Genomic DNA, 20,035 nt, shown 5'->3' with positions numbered 1-20,035 from the left:
ATGTTTATGTGTGTGTGTGCATGTGGCCAAGACTTCATTGAAAGCTCCCTCTCACCCCCAGTGAAGTGACTTCCCACAGGATTTGGCCTCCTCTGTGCCAGCCACAGCCCTCAATTTCTCCCCAGAGAAATGCCCTGAACCGATGGCCCTTCCCTTCGTGATGAAGGGCCCTGATGCCCATGCAGGGTCAAAGGACAGACTGGGAGCTAGGTCTTCCCGAATCTCAGACTGACTTTCTCTCCTCCCCTCCAACCCGGTTTTCCCACCTTTATTCTGAAGTCAGACTTGGCCTGACTCTCCTCTCTGGGCACTCTAAGACAGAGCAGTCTCTTTGTACCCAAACAGAACCAGGGTTCCCATCACTTATGCTGGTCAGGATCTGGGACAGGAGGACTGCGCCCACCAGGTGGGGGCCTGGAGGATCTCCTTCTGAAGCTACTACAGGTCAGCTTTACCCACACTCTGCCTTCCCTCCTAGCCAGCTTGAGATCCCTTTCTGTTCTCTGGAGGCTGGGAGGAGGGTGGGGAGGTTGGGGGAGGGGGGTTTGATGGTGGGTAGCATGCAGGACCTAGTGTCAGGAAGACTTGAGTTCTAATCTGGCCTCAGACACTCACTAACTGTGTGACCCTGGGCAAGCCACTAACCCGGTCTGCCTGTTTCCTGCCCTGTAAAATGGGTACAAGAAAAGTGCCTACTTCCTCTGGTGGTTGTGAGGATGCGATGAGATGTTTGTGAAGTGCTTATCCAACACCTGGCACACAGTAGGTGCTGACAAATGCGTGCTCCCCAACCCCTTTCTCTGGGCCTTTCCATCGGCTCCCCCATGCCGCAGTACCCTTCTTCCTCACCACCACCTCTGAGCAACCCCTTCTGCACAAAGCCTTCCATCTGCCCAGTACTAGTGCCTCAGAACCCCCATTCCCTCCTACTTACTCTGCATCCACTTCTACACGCATGAGCTGCCTCTCAATTGAATACACACTCAAAGGGGCAGGGGCCACCTCAGCCCTTAGTCAGTGCTTGCTGGATGGGCAGCACCACTCTCCACAGACACTAGGAGTTGTGACAGTCTGGCTCAGGCCATTCCAAGTGAGACCCTCACCCAAGGCTCTGCCACTTTGCCCAGGCAGCAACCTGTTCACACTAGATGGACCAGAGGGCCTCACTGTTCACTACTAGAAGGCCCCCTAGGGGAATCCCTTCTTTCCATAGACCCTAAAAGCCTGTACTTTGCAGTCACGATCTTCCCAGTCATTCAGCCACATCCTAAGCCACCTGATTTTATTCTCATCTGGCCTACAAGCACACTAGGAGAGCCTCTGTCCAGTTGGAGATGGCCAGGAGAAAGATTAGGGGTACATGGATACATCTGGGAGTCATCCTCCTTGAGATGACACTGGTCCCATGGGCATGTGCTCCTCCTCCCGAACTCAAGCTCCTATACCCCTCCCCTCCCTGAGCTCTCCTGCCATCCTGGCCCAGCCAGTCTTCTTACCCCCCGACCCATTAGGCCGTGGTTGAAGGGGAGTCCAATGAAACTGAAGGCAGCTTCCTGGATGAAGTAGGGGTTGAGGATCCGTATCTCAGGAGGCTCCTTGGGCACTCGAGTGGCTACTGACTTCCAGAAACCATCCGAAGCACTCTGGGAAGAAGCAAGAAGACAATAAGTCTCAGAGGAGAGGGAGAGGGCTGCAAATGAGATTCCAAACATGTGGTGGAGGCCTGCAGGGTGTGAGCCAAGGTCAGGAGGGTGTCAATGGGGAGAAGAACATGTTACTGAAGGATCAGGAGAGCACATGGCTTAAAAGAGGGGTGTGACTAAGAGTGAAACACATATGAGACTAGGGGAAGAGCATGACTGAAATGGGACAGCACTGTGAATGGAGGTGAGTCATAGTGGGAATGGGAGAGAGATAAGTTGAAGTGGGAAAGAGATGTGAATGAGGATGAGAGAGAGAGTTGTGGATGGGGATGAGAGAGAGGTGTGAATAGAGAGGTGTGGATGGGGATAGGAGAGAGGTGTGAATGGGGATGAAAGAGAGGTGTGGATGGGGATGGGAGAGAGGTGTGAGTGGGGATGTGAGAGAGGTGTGAATGGGGATGGGAGACAGGTGTGGATGGGGATGAGAGAGAGAGAGTTGTGGATGGGGATGAGAGAGAGGTATGAATGGGGATGGGAGAGAGAGGTGTGGATGGGATGGGAGAGAGGTATGGATGGGAATGAGAGAGAGTTGTGGATAGAGATGGGAGAGAGGTGTGAATGGAGATGGGAGAGAGGTGTGGATGGGGATGGGAGACAGGTGTGGATGGGGATGAGAGAGAGAGAGTTGTGGATGGGGATGAGAGAGAGGTATGAATGGGGATGGGAGAGAGAGGTGTGGATGGGATGGGAGAGAGGTATGGATGGGAATGAGAGAGAGTTGTGGATAGAGATGGGAGAGAGGTGTGAATGGAGATGGGAGAGAGGTGTGGATGGGGATGGGACAGAGGTAAGTAGAAATAGGGAAGGGATGGCAATGGGCATGGAAAAGAGGTGTGAATGCGGATGGGGCAGAGGAATTGGTAGAGGGGCTTGAGGACAGAGTAGTAGATGAATTGGGATACTCACATATTCAGGTAGAGGCCTGAAGGGAATAGAACTGGTCACGAATGAGGATAAGACAGGTTATGATTAAGTATGGGAAGGAGTGTGAATGGGGATGGCGCAGTGGTGTGAAAAGGAATGGGAGAGGACAAGACAGGGATAGAGGTGTGAATGGGGATGGCCCAGGGTATGGAAGGGGGTGAGTCAGTGGCATTATTTGGGCTAAGTCTGAAAAGCAGGCTACATGGCAGTGCTATTCTGGAACAAAGGGGCCCAGGTCACCATCCTGTCTCAGTGCTCAGGCTCGTCCCCCTACCTGCTTCCTCCAGGCAGCTGGTCCAGTCCTTCCTGATGATGTGCTCACCCCCTCCACCTCCTCCCTCCAGCCTCTCCTGGCCTGACACTGTCTCTTGGGGGCCTCTGCCCCCACCTTGCCCTTGGGAGCTCTGCCTCCCTCTCCACCCTAGCTCACACTGGTATGCCTCGAGGTTGGTGGGCACTGTCTCGCTCTCTGTCTTCCTGGCTGCCTCGCTCTCTCTATCTTGTTTGCTTCCTTGCTTGGTCATTCTTTCCTATAAGGAACCTGGAAAATGAAGACACAGGCGATTAGGCAGGATTCCCTCAGCTTTCTCTGTCCTCTGTCTGCTTGCCTTTGGGCCTCGTCCTTGAGGCTCGTCTCATCTATAAAATGAGGACACTGGATCAGCTGGCACCTGAGCTCTTGTCCAGCTCTGACTCAAATCATTAACGCTCTCCCTTGGCATCCCCATGCTGGGCTCTCCTAAGCCTGCATGCAGCTGGGGCAGTTGTTGGTTACAGAGAAAGAGACATCTGGATTATGGGGGGAGGGGATCATGGTGGGCAGGGAGAAAGGAGACCACCACTCAGCAGTGGAGTATGGCTTCCCAGGGAAGAGTAGCCACACCTGACCAAAAACAATCAGGAAGACGGGCTTCCAGGCAAATGAGAAATTGATCCTCAAGAGATAGAAGAGAGGGAAAATCCCAGAATGATGGTAAAAAACCACAAGCAGTATCACCATCACCAGTGGCTGCCAAGCCACAGGTCTATTTCTCTTGAGAACAGTCTAAGGATATGGGGCCCAATCAGCAGGCAGCCAATCAATAGAAGGCATTCAGAGACAGAGGAGAAACTAGCCCTGCTCTCAGGGAGCTAATTCTCTAAGGAAGGGAACAGTCGACTCAAGGCTGCCTACTTGCCCACCCCCCCTTCACAGGTCCACGGGGACTGGCAGGGTCAAAGGAACCAAGATTCCTCTGGACTGCTCCATCCAAGCTGAGCCATGCATCAGCTGGCCTACATGCCGTGTAGGCTCAGGCCGTGTTCGGGCTGGGGACTGTCCCAAGTCTGCTTTCTGGCTGACCAAGCTGGGCCGGCCAGTTAGCACCTCCGGGGATGATGAATCTCTTTCTCTCTGCTCCTTCATCAGCCCCACTCCTCAGCTCTTTAAATCATATCTTTTGATCTGCCAATCTGAGGCAGACACCCTTGTCTCTTCTATTTGTTGCCAAGTTCCCGGGAAGAAAACACCCTGGCTGCCCACCAGTCTGGCTTCCATGCACACCCCCCACACTCTCATATAGGAGACATGGCTCTGACCCCTCTGGTCAAATGCAAAAGGCTGCTCTTTTTCTCCTGCTGAAATCTGGGGCCTCCTCCTTCTTCCCCATCCTTCCAGTTCTCCCTGCAGCATTCAATACCGTTGGGTGCCACCCGCCACTCCTGTAGCAACCAGGAGACTCCTGTCTCTTGGCTCTCCTCCTGAGCCTCTGCCTGTCCCTTCTGGAGCACCTTTGCTGGATCCCAAGTGCTGCTAACGAACTTCTCTTCACCTTAGACCTCTTTTTATGAAGCTTCCACCTTCTAGCACTCATGGAAAACCAGCTCCTCCTCCCCACCTCAAACCCTTGCATCCTCAGCCAGTCCCATTGGGTCCAGATGAAGAGAAGGCTCCTCTCAGAGCCTCTCCTCCTCCTCCATGGATCTTCAGCATCCCAACAACATCCTTTTTACCTGCTTCTAGCCCCCGGGATTCAGAACCCCGACCTCTGGCCTCAGTCAGCTCCTTAAACGTGGGGAGTTTCACTTATCCTTGGCCATGCTGTCAGACACCCTGACTCCCAGCTCAGGCTCCAGCTCTACTGCGATCTGTGCCCTTTCTCCCCCCAGCCATATCCATGCTAGTATCTGAAGTGTTCCAGAGCCATTATCAGAACTCAGAAATCCCTCTCTATTATCCTAAAACTTCCTTTGCCTCACTCCCCATCAACCCCCAGCCAGGGACTCCCTTTCCTCAGTCCCCCAGGCCATCGGTCCTAATCATGAGAGCTATACTGGAGTGGAACAGGCCAGCCTAGGAGGAGGGTGGCATCACCACTTTGGAACTCTCCAGGCTGAGGCAGAAGGCCTCCTTGTCAGGACACAGGGGAGATCCCCTCTGTGTTTGGTTTGGATGACATGGCTGCTCACATCCCTCCCGACTCTTGGCTACTATGATCCTGCTCTGGCCCTTCCTCCTCACAGACTTTGACTTTATGGTTGATGAACCCAACTTTATACCATCCTCTCTGCTTGAATCCCTCTTCCTTTGTCCTCTGACCTCTTGTTCCTCACTGATCCTCAGCTCTGGGCTGCCCCCACTGTCTATCTGTTCACTTCCTGCTGGGGTACTGCTCACTACCACTAAGCTAAGGCACACAACTTTGTCAGGACTCCTGGGCCCACCACAACCAATCAACAAGTATTAATGAATACTACTATGTGCTGGGTACTGTGTCAGCCAGGCACTAGGCAAATAAGGACCAGGAATGAGACAATCTCTCTTCACAAGGGGCTCCCATTCTAAGAAGGGAGGCAAGGGGCACACATAAAACTATGGACAGTGTAAGTATATCATGAGTAAAGTCATTCAACACAAGGGCATTTGGGAGGCAAGGCACAAGCAGCTCTGACTGATCCTCCAAGGTCAGCAGTACCAGATAAGTCTCTCCTCAGTCTTCATCTTCCCTGACCGCTGGGCCCGTTTGCCCACACTGAGTGTCTTTCTTCCCTGGGCAACCACGCCCCTGCTCTCTCCTGGTGTTTCTGCCCCTCCCTGCCTGCTTATGCAGATGCTGTGGCCTGGGACCCTCTTCTCCACTCCGTCAGGGATTTCATAACCTTCTGTCTCGTCTCTCCTGAGCCACAGTCTTGCATCCCCAACTCCCTGCTAGGCATTTCCAGCTGGATGTTCTCTAGGCATTTCTGAACTCATATGTCTTCCCAGAACCCTGCTAAGCACATTCTGTCTATGGACTTCCCTTTTCAGTTATGGGCATCGTTCACAACACAGTTTGGACCTTTGGATCACAGCTTAAAATGCAGGCATGACAGGCTTCCGGCCAGGGATGGAGTGTTGTTAAGGAACTGTTAAGAAAGTATTTGCTCAGAGTCTTGTAAATGTAAAAAGGAAGACTTCTACCTGGAAAAGAAGGGGGATGGAGAAAACTGACAGTGTATGTCCTTGCTAGACATCACACAGAGCAGCTATACTGTAGGAGGTTGAGGAGCAGCAGTAATGACACCCGTAAGTTCAAGAAAAAAACTATTATAAAGCCCCAGGCCTCAGGTGTCTGTCCGCAAAAGCATGAAGTAGAATGATCCAGAGATCCTCAGGCTGGGAGGCAAATTTGATCTCCCAAACACCATTAAGCCTTGGTGGGATGAGATCCATGACTTAAATAGGTCTCTGGAATCACATAGCTTACTCAAAAGAAACAGGATAGGGAAAGAAGGGGTGGGGATAAAGAAGTATGGTCTGTTAGGAAGATATATGTGTCAGAAAGTCCAGGAACCAGAGCGGGTGAAGAGAGAGAGAACCAGAGACTGTCTTGTAGTAAGAATCTGTACTGTCATCAGAGAGGACTACCGACCACTGGGACAGAAAGAGGAGAAAGAGGAGGAGCCTGGGAAACAGACCTGTGGACTGGGGGCAATGTCCATCATTTCGACACCTCATGGATTTCTCTCTGCCAAAAACAGTTCAACCCAATTCAACATGCCTTTATTCAGCAGCTACACCATGCTAAAGGCTAGTTTCCATGCTAATCACTGGAGAAAGATAATGAGGTGACCTAGTGGAGAGGGCCTGGAGGCAGGAAGGATGGAGTTAGAATGCAGCCAAGGACACTTCCTAGCTATGTGACCTGTGTAAGGCCCAGCTCCAGTTGGCAGGGACTTGGGGCTTGAGGCTATGACCCCCTCCCCAGTCTGGCAGATGAATACTGTACCTGTGCAGGCTTTCTGTCACCCTAGGCCCTCACCAGATACAGAACCATGCTCTGTTCTCATTCCCAAAGCAGATTCCAGACCCCTGGCACTCCCCCAGTCCCCCACTTGCCTCACCTCTGTGGTCTCAGGCTGCAGATGCCACTCCAGGCAGCTCCCAGGCTCCTAAGGCCCAGACACTTAGCTAAAGAGGTCAAGCCTAGACCTGGGGCCCTGGGGGAAGGCTTCCTGAGTGCTGAGAAACTATTTACCAGACATGGAAAGCTTCCCCCAGCCCTCCACCCTCCACTCTCCTACACACACAACTCTCCATGCAGTCTCCTGTATGGGAGTGGAAGCTTCCTGGGGTAAGGGGCAGACTTGGGTCAGGGACCACACCCACCAGAACAGCCCTCCTCACTCTGGCCTACCCTGTAGGGATGGAGGAGGCCCAGGCTTCAGGCCTGAGTCTTTCAGCAGTACAAGTCAGCCATGTAATAACACATTTCTTGTCCTGGGAGGAAAGAATGAGGAAGTGGTGGGTGAGAAGCTTGGGGGTTGGGCTGGCGGGGGGCCCCACTACTGCCATCATGGCCTCCTCTGATTTCTGGTGATAACACTAGGCAAAGAGGCAGGGCCTGGGAGGATGTGCCTGCAGCATCCCCCTCCATACCAGAGCTCTCCCAATGCTAAGATTACATCCTACTCTTGAGAATTTGCCCCATACATTGCCCCTGGTCCTGCCCTCTTGGGGTGCCAAGTAGGACAAGTCATTCACATACCTGAAGGCTGCTCTCCTATCCCTCAAGTCTTCCCTTCTAACACCTCCTTCAATCTCTCCTCCTCTGCCATGGACTCGAAGCCTCTCTGTATTGGGGGTGCCCTCCTCTGAATTCTCCCTCACCAACCTCTCAATGTCCTTTCTAAGTCTTGCCACAGGGCAGTGAGCACTATTCTCCAGATGTGTTCTATGGGCTGGGGATAGAGGCGACCCCTCCCACCCAGGCCTGGAAACCTTGCCCCAGATCCCACGAGCCTCCCTGATACACAGTGAGATAATGCAGAGCTTCCACCCCAGGGCCATCCTTAGTGTGCCAGATAAATGGGGGTTATAGGGAATTGTTCCTGTCCTGAGGCCTAGTGTGGCCTTTCCCATGCACATTAACGCCCTCTGCATGGCCTGCCCTTGCTCTGACCTGCATCTGCCTGTGGGAAATCAAGGCTCCTCATGCCTCCACCTCAGGCTTTTTAGACAACAGTCTTCATCAAGATCGTTTCTCTTTGTACCCTGAGAATTTCCTTCCCCAGCACTGCCCAAGGTCCCCAAGGGCTGGCTTTGGCTGATGGTTTTAATGGCGGGGAGTCCCAGCTCTCCTTTCTCTGATTCATCCCAATGTAATCCGCTCTCCTCCAATCCAGGACACTTCCAGCCTGGTCCTGCCTTTCTTCTCCTGCCCAGCACTTCTTCCTGGAATTCCTAGCTTTGTAAGCTTCAGAAAAACATTCTTTCTTCTTGCTGAGAATCAGATCCAGAAGGCAAAGCAAGGTGCTTGGAAATGCTCCTCATCCCCCATCTCGGCTCTTCCAAGGTCCTGGGCCAAGGGCAGGAATCTGCTGCCTAAAGCCCTCTCTCCCTTCTCCTTCAGGACACACCACTTGGGGGCCTCCTCAACCCCATCTACCCCCAGCTGATCCTGTCTACCCATCTACCTCTCTCCCTGCCTCCAAATTCACATACCCAACTTATCAGGCATCTCAAATAGACGTCCCACAGACATCTAAACTTAAAAGCCCAAAATGGAGCTCACTGTCCTTCTCTCCAAACACACCCCACATTCCAAATCCCTATCATCATCCTCAGGGGTCACCCTCAGCTCCTCATTCCGTTATCTCCACAACGTCTTCTCTTCTCTGATGCTGCCCAGACCCCAGGGCAGCCCCTGCACCACTGCCCTAGATGCTGGGGGGGGGCGGTCTGCCTGCCTACAGTGTCTCCCCACTCCAGACTAGCCTCAACTCAGCTGGCAAAGTGTGGGTCCCACAGGTCACTCCCCCTCTCCTCAAGAAGTTATGGGGGCTCCTATCACCCCCAGGATCTGCTCTCCTGGACCCAACCCCTTCCTGCCTATCTAGTCTTCTTACACTCACTCCCTGCCATGTCCTCTGTAATCCAGTGACACTGGACTCTGTGTGCTTCCTCTATCTCCTGCCTCCAGGCATGATCACTGACTGTGCCCCTTGCCTAGGGTGCTCTCCCCCCTCATCTCTGTCTCCTGGCTTTCCTCAAGCCCAGCTAAAATCCTGCCTCCTACATGAAGCCCTAATGCCAGTGTCTTCCTTCTGCTGATATCTCCAATTTAGCCTCTCCCGAGCTTGTTTGTACTTCACTGTTTGCCTCCTGCCTTCCCTATCAGACTGTGAAGCCCCTGAAAAGACAGCCAGGGCTTAGCAGAGTACCTGGCATACAGCTGGCACTTCACCAATGTTCGTTTACTGACTGACTCCTCATCTATTTCCTCCTGTTTCAGTGGGATTTAGTCTTGCTTCTCTCTCCACTCACTGCTCCCCCCAGTGCTTTCTTCCTCTGGTTCTAGTTCTCCTCACAAAGCATGCATTTCTTCTTAACAGACAATGCTCCTTTGCCCTCAGCCCGCATGCATCTTAAAGCTTGTCCTGTGTCCTGTGCGTAAGTGCATGCTCCTGGTTGAGGATCTCATCCTGCCCAGTCTCTGTAGAGAGGGGGAGATCAGATTTGCCTCCTGGCCTCAGGATTTCCTGTTTGTTCTCCTTGGAGCCTCTGTGCACCCACACTCATGGGTGGCTTCTTTCTTGGATTTCTGGGGGTCTCTGCTGCTGGTATGCACCTGTCTGCGCTCCAGCTGCTCTCGGTCGTACATCTAGGACAGTTTTCTCCTTTCCCCTTCTTTTTCCAATGGAAATCTTTTTCTTAGATTTGCAAGACTCCCAACAAACTCCATCTTTTCAGTTCTTTTTAGCTACGCTCCATCCCTGGCCAGGAGCCTGTCGTTCTCATGTTTTAAGCTGTGGCCTGGAGATCAGCCATTCACCTCCCTATTCTGCCTTTCTCTTTGGAATCCTCAGGCAAAGTCTTAGAAAAGGCAGCCCATACTCTTGCTTTCAGTCCCCACCTCCTGCACACTGCTTAACCCTTTGCGGTCTGGCCTCTGACCTCATCTCTCAGCAGAAGCTGCTCTCTCCAAAGTTGCCAAAGATCTAGTTGCCAAGTCCAATGAACATGTCTCCCTCCTCATCCTTCCTACTGCACCACTTCCCTCCCACCCCTCCCAGACTCTGACACAGTGCCTTCTCTTCTCTGGATTTCTGTGACTGCTGCCTCCACATGTTGCCTGTTAGGCCCTATCCTGGGCCTTCCTCTCCTCTCTCTAAGCCATCTCTCTTGGTGACTTCATCAGCACATCCTTGAAGAGGACTCAGAGCTCCATGTCTCTAGCCCTTGATTCTCTCCTGACCCCCAGGAAGTCCACATCATAAACAGTCTGTTGGACATTTCCACCTGGAGGTCTTGGGCATTTCAAACTTAACATATCCAAAACAAAACCCATCAGCTCCCCCCTCACTTCTGAACTTCCCTGCCAGGTTCACAGCCTCGTGTCAGCCCGGCCTCCACTCTTCACTCAACATATTCCCCAGATCTAATCAGCTGCCAAGTTTTATGGCTGATACCTTCTCAGTATCTCTGTCACACACACACACACACACACACACACACACACACACACACACACACACACACACACACACATACGCCCCTCACCTGGACTACTGCACTGGTCTCCTAACTGGGCTCCCTGTCCCCAGGCTGAGTACAGGTCTGACCAAGTCACTATCCTGATCAATACACTCCAGGGGCTACCTATTAGACAAACTCCTCTATTTGGCAAATAAAGGCCTTCACAGCCTGGCTCCAATCTACCTGTCTGGGCTTATTACACAGCAGGCCCCTTCATATACTCTGTGGTGCCACCCTAGCCTCTAGCTGGTGTAGTGGGTAGAGTACTGGCCTTGGAGTCAGGAAGACCTGAGTTCAAATCTAGCCTCAGACACATACTAGGTAGTAAATCACTAATTAGTGACTCTGGGCAAGTCACTTAACCTCAACAGTCAAACTGCAACAATAAGAGCATTTAGTCGCAGGGTTGTTGTGAGGATCAAATGAAATGATTTGTGAAGCGCTTAGCACAGGACCTGGCACAGCTCGCTGGTTGCTCGAGAGACTGCTGGACAGCACTGGCAGAAGCGCCAAATCTGCCCCTCAGGCTTTCCCTTTCCTGTTAGTACCATGAGCAAAGCTTCTTGATCTCTTCTGCCAGCATTCCCTCTACCCATGAGTCAGCGCTGTGGGAGGCAGGGACCTCGTGCTGTGTCTCAGCAGCCCTGACAAAGGAAGCTGCCTGCAGGCCCTGCTGCCAGCTCGGGCTGAAAAGAACCAAGGCCAGGGAAGCTGGACAAAGATAACGAGGAGGAAGGCTGGCAGCTACAGGAAGAGCAGCCCCACCTTGGGAAGTAGACAGAGGCACCCACATAGCATCCCTCACTCACGTTTCCTAGAGACACCTAAAGGATACAAGGCAGGGATGACATCCAGGAGGCCCAGCCTGGGTCAGGCAGACACGAGACTGCCTAGAACATGGGCCCCTGAGTGTGTGAGCAGGGAGGAGCGCACACAGAGGTGGGGCATTGTGCTGGGTAGGGAGCCAGCTAAATTTAGCCTCCTTATGCCCCTGGGCAAGTCTCTAAGATGATAAAGGACAGAGAAGCAACAATCCCCCTCTGTCCTGGCGCCTTTCCCATCAGAGGCAGAGGCAAGAGGCCTGCAGGGGCCTGGGCATGGGAACGAAGCCTGGGCAGGCTGAGGGCCTGGCTCAAGGGCCTGGAAGGACCTCTTCTCACTGCAGCCACAGGGATAATCACCTGGGGCTCCACCCATACCGAGGAGGGCAGAGGGGGTGCTCCAGACTCCCTGTGCCAGCTCAGGGCCTGCCCTCATAGGGCTTACATTTGGCAGCTGGTGGCTTGTGCCAGGGAACCCTAGAAAGCAAGACTCCAGCAGTCAGTGAACCAAGAAAGTCCTCAGGAGGAAGGCAGCCCTGGGACAGAGTCCAATAGGAAACCAGGGATTCTACATCAGGAACACCTGAGTTCATATCCTACTTCAGACACTTACAAGCCATGGGACCCTGAGCATCTCACCACTGCCAGTCTGTTACCTCATCTGTAAAGTAGGACAACACTTCCTTTTCAGGGTTTTTGTGGCTCTCTAAATTCTAACTAATAGCGACAATGCCCATCTCTCTAGCACATTAGAAATCTTAAATTGCTCCTCTGGCATGCCCCCAGAAGCTGGGCTCTCACCCCTGAAACCTCCCTCCCCCACCATGTACTAGGGAACCATACATCCATGCTTCAGCCACCACCTTTGGCTCTTGACCTTGCACAGACTGGGGGGGGGGGGGGGGGGGGGGCGGGCACCCTCAAGGTTAGGAGTCATTTACTAGAGGGCAAAGACTCATGGGAACCACCTCATCTGGTGCCAGCCCTTCCTGATCTCAGGGAGGATGGACAGAGTGGGGCGGGGGAGGCGCCACGGAAGGTGGTACCACAGCTGGAGCCAGGCTCACCACTTTCTCCTTGTAGACGATGTACTTGAGCCACTTGAAGTCTTGCCACTTGAAACCAGCCAGGACAAAGAGTGAGTCCTTCTCATACTCCTCTGGTCGTTGCATGGCCCCCTCAGGGTAAGTGATGCGCAGGGTGGTCTTGCCCCCCACGTCCTTCTCAAAACCCTTCACTGGAGCTGAGTTCAGCCTAGGGAAGTAGAGTCAGCATTGGTCCCTAAGCCTGAGCCCTGCCAGAGCCCTCCTCTTCCACCCCTGGCTCCCAGCCTCAGTTTCCCCATCCATAGCAGCTATGGCGGAAGCAAAGGAAGTCAGAGCTCACCTGACCACAATGTCATAGTCATCGATCCGGGCTCCCAAGGACTTGTTGGCAAGGACACCCCCGTTCCCTATGATGATGCAGCGGCGGCAGCTGAGGCTGTGGGGAAACAGCAGAGGCACCTCAAAACTCAGGCAACAATGGTCAGCCACTCCAGTTCCCCCAAGACCTAAGACTCCCTGTCTGCCAAGCTTCAGACACTGTCTACTGGGGAGCAGAAGGTGGCGTGGGCATGGAAGGGAGCAGGTGTGGTCCTTGAGATGTGTAAGTGACTCTCGGGCCAAGAGGCGATGTCTCTGGGCTGCTCTCTGCAGGTCCTGTTCCATGAGGGTCAGTGTCTGTTCCATTGTGCTGCTGAGGGCCTCCAAATGGTAGCATGGGGAGGAGGTAGACAGGGAAAAGGTGGGGGGAGAAGTAAGCAGGAAGAAGAGAAAGAAAGAAGGATAGAGCAGACTGGCAGGGAAGGGAGTGTGGCTGCACAGGGAACTCTCTGACCAAGGGAGATTTTAAAAGGCATGCACCGGACAGCCCATGGAGGATGAAGGTAGAAGCCTGGATGGTTCACAGAAGCAGAGCTGCTCCAAAGTGGAATGGGTAGCCTCAGGGAAGAGGAAGCAAGGGCCTTGGCCAGTGGAGCAAGAGATGCTAGGGAGGGCCTCCTTGTTCAGGTCTGGGTTAGACAAGGGGCTTCTGGCTGAGGATTCTGTGACTCTGGGAGGGCAGAAATGAAGGGAGGGCTAAGGAGGCCTGAAGAAGGTAGTGGAGGCTGGGTAGGACCCAGGCTCCAGGGTCACCAGGGGGCCCGAGGGTACAGCTCAGGCCTTACCTGTCCAGGGCAGGTGTCAGGCGGTACTCTTTGGTGGCTGACAGGATGGCTTTGATCAGGTTATCTGTGGGGCAGAAAAGGCTGCGTTAGAAGGGCACCTGACTCTGGAAATACTCTTCTGCAAAGACCACTTGGAAGTTTCACTACGTAACCATAATTAGAGCTGCGATCACTGAGACCTGAGGTGAGGGGCCTGAACACCTGTGCTCTATCTGGTGGGAGAAGGGGCTTGGAATTCTAATATCCCTCTAAATGTCTAGCTGGGCTTCTGCCAGGATCATCCCTGGAGGAGTGGCTACCTGCCCCAGTGAAGGACCCATCTGTGTAGCTCTCCCCTGCCTCATTCCCCCCACCTGCTGAGGAGGCTGCCCCTGGCTGTGATTCATCAGTCTTGGGCTTGGCAGCTGGGCTTTAGGCTTCCTCTCTTCTCGATAACATTCAAGCTCTGCAGCAACCTGTCATCATGGCCTTCCATAGACCCTTCTCTGGTGCCACTCTGGGGATACCAGGGAGTCAAGCTGAAGACTGGGCTGGAGCCTGGGTCAAGCAGAGCCAAGGCAGATGGGCAGGTGGGCAGGCTGCCTCACCCATACAGGTCATTTCCAGAACCTGAGCCCTTCCTTCTGTATTGTGGGCAAGATGGTGCAGGCCCTGTTCCCTTTTCCAGAAGGCCATCATTGTGCCCAAAGAACCTCAGAAGACAGGAAGTCTCCCTTTGGGCTCAGAGGGACACAATGAACAGCTTGCACACTATACTCACACATGAAAGTGTGTGTGTGTCTGTGTGTAATTGTGCACAAGTGTGCCTGCGCACGAGGGACCTCCAAGGCTTCTGCAGATATCGATGTGGGCCTGAATGTATAAATGTGTTTGGACCTGAGGATATTTATGCACAAACATGAGAAAACATGCAACCATCTCATCACAGCCCCTCTTTTTTGGGGGGAAGGATTTGAGGATCCAGTGAGATTCCCAGGAAGGGAAAGAGACTTGGCCACAATCTCCCAGCCAGGTTTTGAATGCTCTTCCTCCTCATGTCCACAACAAGGGTCCCTGTTTCCTGTGAGGTGAGGCTTAAGCTCCCCTTTCTGTGGCACTGCCAGGTGTCCCCCCCATCAATCCCTCTCCCCCACTTAAGAGATGGACAGATGTGTCTGCCTGTGGTTCAGAACAGAAGCTCCTGGGGGCAGGAACAGCTGTTTTTTTGTCTGTCTCCCAAGGGGCAGGCACAAACCAGGGACTTGAACAGACAATTGTCAACTGCCTGATGTCCAGGTCTAGCCTCTCAGCCCTGGCCTGGCTCCCTCTCCAGGGCCCAGGGAGGCCAAGCACTCAAGCTGAGCAGCTGCTGCCTGGGTGGTTCTGACCCTCCTCGGAGGTCAGGGCCCAGGTCCCCCTACCTACCTTGTCCTTTAATTCCAAAAGGTGGCACAAAGTCTCGGATGCGGGCCCACTTGCGGAACGAGTCATCCAAGAACATAGGGGCAGGCCTGGAGAATCTGTGGAAAAGAGCCCATCAAGCCAGTTACTCCTCTAAGAGAGACCTGTCCTCCTGGGGGGGTGGGGCAGGGGCAACCTGCTTCTCCTGGACACAGTAGGCACACAAGTAGACTAAAACCTGACTGGCATCAGGAGTCAGCCAGCAAAGGCACTAGGGGAAAAGACAGGGCCTTGACCGGATCTGAGGCAGCCTGATGCCCTGAGAGGACAGAGCTGGGGAAACTGAGGAAGATGGTGAGGAGGGACAACTGAGCAAGCACTCTCACCCGAGTCTGGGACACGTCATGTAGAAACATCCTCTGTGTTGTGCTGAGTCATTCCAGCTCAGGGAGTGAGGAGGGTGGCAGCCTGCCCATGGTTGCCCTGCCCACAGCGGCCCTGCCTGGCACCACAGGGGGCAACCAGTGCTGATCCCAAGGTCCCCAACTCCTTGCTGATCCCACTTGTTGGTCCTTTTGGTTTTGCATTGTATTTTTTCCAGTACCTACTATAAGTTTTCTTTATTTAGTCCACTTTCAACACTCAATCTTATAAGATTTTGTTTTTTCTCTCTTCCTCCCTACTCAAGATATTGAGCAGTCTGACATAGGCTGTACATGTACAATCATTAAGAATATTTCCACATTAGTCATGTTGTGAAAGAAGAATCAACACAAAAGGAAAAAGCCATGAGAAAGAAAAAAAATGGAGAAAATCATCTGCTTTCATCTTCATTCAGACTCCCCAGTTCTGTCTCTGGATGTGGATGCATTTTTCATCATCATCTCCCATCTCCACGTCTTTGCACCGGCTGCTCCCCATACCTGGAATGCCCTCCCTTCTTATCTCCTCCTCAGAGTCCTTCTCTATGCTCCTGATGAAGCTCAGGTGTCATCTCCTGAAAGAAGTCTTTCCTATTTCTCCTCACCCCCAGCTTCTTGTACCCTTGTCCCTACCATGCTACACTTGGTAGTGAACAACTTTGTACTTATTTGTCTTAATTCTCTGTACATATGTTGCTTATGCAAAGTATCCCTGTTGTCCCCCCCTTAGAAGATCAGCCCCACACGACTAGGGATTATTTTATTCTTTGTCCTTGTATCCACAGTACCTGGCATATAGCAGACGCTTAATAAATGTTTGTTGATGACCTGTGGTAAAGCAGCAGCGAACTTTAGAGGCTACTCTCCCTGCCAGACTAGCAGCTGCAAACTGCACTAGCTGATAATATAAATAAGCCATCCTCTAGGGCCCTGCTGTCTGGATGTGTGACCTGGCCAGCATAAACACAGCCTAGTTCTACCTGGGGGTCACAGACCACCAACTACCCAGTCATCCCCCTTGCCACCTCCATGAAGATAAATTTAGATTCAACGTCACAAAAAGCTTACTAAAAAAAAACTTCCTAAAGGAACTGCTTCTAAGTGCTTAATAAATGATTTTCTTCTTTTTTGTTTTTGTTCTTTTAATTGAATTATTTGATTTGTTTTCAGTGTTCGACAATCACTTCCATATATCTTAGATTTTTTTCCCCACTCCCTCCCCTTCTTACTCCCCCCTCCCTCCCTGAGACAGCATAAATCTTATGTAGGTTCTACACGTACAGTCCTATTAAATGCATGTTGCAAGAAGAAGTAAAATGAATGGGAGAAACTATAAAACAAAACAAAACATAATACAAAAGAAAATGGTCTGTTTCTATCTGCAATCCAATTCCATAGTTCTTTCTCTGAATGTGGAAGGCATTTGCCTCAAGAGTACAATGTAAATTTTTTAAGTCCATGCATTTCAGTGAAGTACTAAGTCTACCAGAAAAATTCCTCACACAGTGGTTGTTGCTGTGTACAAAGTTCTCCTGGTTCTGCTCCTTTCACTCAACATCAGTTCATCCAGGCTTCTCTGAAGGCTTCCCGTTCATCATTTCTTATAGCACAATAGTATTCTATTACATTCATATACCACAACTTGTTCAGCCATTTCCCAATGGATGGGCATCCCCTCTATTTTCAGTTTTTGGCCACCACAAAGAGAGTTGCTATAAATATTTTTGTACATGTGGGATCCTTTTCCATTTTTATGATCTCTTTGGGATAGAGTCCCAGAGGCAATATTGCTGGGTCAAAGGGTATGCACATTTTTGTAGCCCTTTGGGCACAGTTCCAAATTGCTCTCCAGAATGGTTGGATCAGCTCACAGCTCCACCAGCAATGAAGTAGTGTTCCAACTCTCCCACATCTTCTCCAACATTTATCATTTTCCTATTTTGTCATGTCAGCCAATCTGATAAGTGTGATGTACTACCTCAGAGTTGTTTTGATTAGCATCTCTCTAATCAATAGTGATTTAGAGCATTTTTTCATATGATTATAGATAGCTTTAATTTCTTCTTCTGAAAATTCCCTGTTCACATTCTTTGACCATTTATCAATTGGGCAATGACTTATATTCTTGTACATTTGACTCAGTTCTCTATATATTTTAGAAATGAGGCCTTTATCACAGACACTAGTTGCAAAAATTCCCAATTTTCTTCTTCCATCTTAATCTTGGTTGCATTGTGTTTGTTTGTGCAAAAACTTTTCAATTTAATGTAATCAAAATTATCCATTTTGCACTTCATGATATTCTCTGTCTCTTCTTGGGTCACAAGTTTCTCCATTCTCCATAAATCTGACAAATACACTATTCCTTGCTCCCCTATTTATTTATAGTATCAATTTTTATACCTAGATCAGCACCAGGTAAGCTGCAGCATTTTAGCTTCTAACTGAAAGAACCAGAGGCCACAACACACAAACCCTCAAGTTTTAGGCACAAGAACTGTGGGACAGGGCTCCCTGTGCCCCAGATGCAGAGATCTACTTTAAAAGCCAAGAAAAGGGTGATCATCACGAGTAAGAAGCAAAGCAGAAAAGAAAAGACCATAGACTCTTTTTATGGAGACAAGGACCAAAACACAAATACTAAAGAGGTCAGTATTGAGACTGTATTCCCATCTGAAACTTCAGAAGGGAATATGAACTGGTTGAAGCACAAAGAGCCTTCATAGAAGAGCTCAGGAAGGATTTTAAAAGGCAAATTAGAGAAACAGAAGAAAAACTAACCAATGACTTTAAAAATATGAAAAAAGAAATCACAGAAGAATTTAAAAGGACAATTGGACAAATGGAAAAGGAAGTACAAAACCTAACTGGAGAAAATAACTCCTTAAAAGGAACAATTGGACAGATGGAAAGGGAGATACAAAAGCTAACTGAAGAAAACAATTTGATAAAAATTAGAACTGGGCAAGTAGAAGCTAATGAATCTATGAGACATCAAGAATTAGTCAAACAAAATCTAAAGAAAGAAAAGATAGATGAAAATGTAAAATATCTAATTGAAAAAATAACTTACCTGGAAAATAGATCCAGGAGAGAAAAATCTAAGGATTATTGGTCTACCAGAAAGCCATGATGAAAAAAAGAGCCTGGACAATATCATTCAAGAAATCATCAAGGAAAACTGCCCAGAAGTCCTAGATCCAGAGGGCAAAATAGTCATCGAAAGAATCCACTGTTCACCTCCTGAAAGGGATCCCAAACTAAAAACACCAAGGAATATCATTTCCAAATTCAAGAACTATCAAGTGAAGGAGCTTGATACTGATACTGCAGGCAGCCAGAAAGAAACAATTTAAATATCGAGGAGCTACAGTCAGGATCACACAGGACCTTGCAGCTTCTACATTAAAAGACTGAAGGAATTGGAATACAATATTCTGTAAGGCAAAGGAGCTGGGACTACATCCAAGGATTAATTACCCAGCAAAGTTGAGCATATTTCAGGCAAAGAGATGGACATTCAATGAAATAAGGTTATTTCCAGACCTTCCTGATGAAAAGGCCAGAACTCAATAGAAAATTCCATCTTCAAACACAGGTCTCAAGAGAGGCATAAAAAGGTAAACAGAAAAAAAAGAAACCTTGTCATTCAATATGGGCAAACTGTTTCCATCCCTATAAGGGAAGATGACACTTGTTAATCTTGAGAATTGTATATTTATTATGAAATATAAAAGGGATATACATAGATAGAGGGAGTGGGTATAAATTAAATGATGTGATGATAACAAACGTGATTTAAGGGTACAAAGGGATTGTAACGGGAGATGTAAAAAGGAGGAGGCAGAAAAAGGTAAATTCCATCACAGGAAGAGGCACAAAAATATATTACAATAGAGAGAAAGAAGGGAGGGAGATGAGCATTGTTTGAGAGGTGCTCTCATCTGATTGGATTCAAGGAGGGTACAACAAACTCAGTTAAGTATAGAAATACAATTAGCTCTAGAGGCAGTAGGAGGAGAAGGGGGAAAGAAAAGGGAGGGGAGGCTGAAAAGGAGGGAAGAAGCAGTAAGGGAAAAGGGGATTAAAAGGGAGGGGGGCTGAAAGAAGGGAAGGAAGACTGAGGGAAGCAGTGGTCAAAAATTAAAACTCTATTGTGGAGGGGAAGGGAGAAGGGAGAACTAAAAGCATAAATGGGGGAAAGGAGATAAAGGGAAAGACACAGATAGTAATCATAACTGTGAATGTGAATGGGATGAACTCTCCTATAAAACGGTGGCAGACAGCAGAATGAATTAAAAACCATAATCCAACAATATGTTGTTTACAAGAAACACACTTGAAACAGCGGCATATACACAGGGTAAAGGCAAAAGGTTGAAGCAGAATATTTTGTGCTTCAGCTGATGTAAAAAAAGCAGGGGTAGCAATCCTAATCTCAGACAAAGCAAAAGCAGAAATAGATCTAATCAAAAGAGATAAGGAAGGAAACTATATTCTGCTAAAAGGCACCATAGAAAATGAAGCAATATCACTACTAAACATGTATGCTCCAAGTGGTATAGCATCCAAATTCTTAA

General features: G+C 50.1%; 1 protein-coding gene across 5 annotated transcripts in view; it reads right to left on the bottom strand.

The window, feature by feature from the left end:
- The window catches only part of ST3GAL3 (ST3 beta-galactoside alpha-2,3-sialyltransferase 3), a 134,049-nt gene that overhangs the window by 6,994 nt on the left and 107,020 nt on the right, over nt 1-20,035 (bottom strand). For all 5 annotated transcript variants that reach the window (XM_072649158.1, XM_072649159.1, XM_072649160.1 and 2 more), the window contains 5 exons: nt 15,058-15,152; nt 13,654-13,717; nt 12,831-12,926; nt 12,512-12,698; nt 1,497-1,643 (listed from right to left, as the gene is read on the bottom strand). In XM_072649158.1, coding sequence (XP_072505259.1) covers nt 1,497-1,643; nt 12,512-12,698; nt 12,831-12,926; nt 13,654-13,717; nt 15,058-15,152 — 589 coding nt within the window. The remainder of the gene's footprint in view (nt 1-1,496; nt 1,644-12,511; nt 12,699-12,830; nt 12,927-13,653; nt 13,718-15,057; nt 15,153-20,035) is intronic.

Source organism: Notamacropus eugenii, chromosome 2 (assembly GCF_028372415.1).
Source record: "Notamacropus eugenii isolate mMacEug1 chromosome 2, mMacEug1.pri_v2, whole genome shotgun sequence".
Classification (NCBI taxonomy): Eukaryota; Metazoa; Chordata; class Mammalia; order Diprotodontia; family Macropodidae; genus Notamacropus; species Notamacropus eugenii.
The sequence above is the reverse complement of the archived record's forward strand: the minus strand, read 5'-3'. Positions and strand labels throughout refer to the sequence as shown.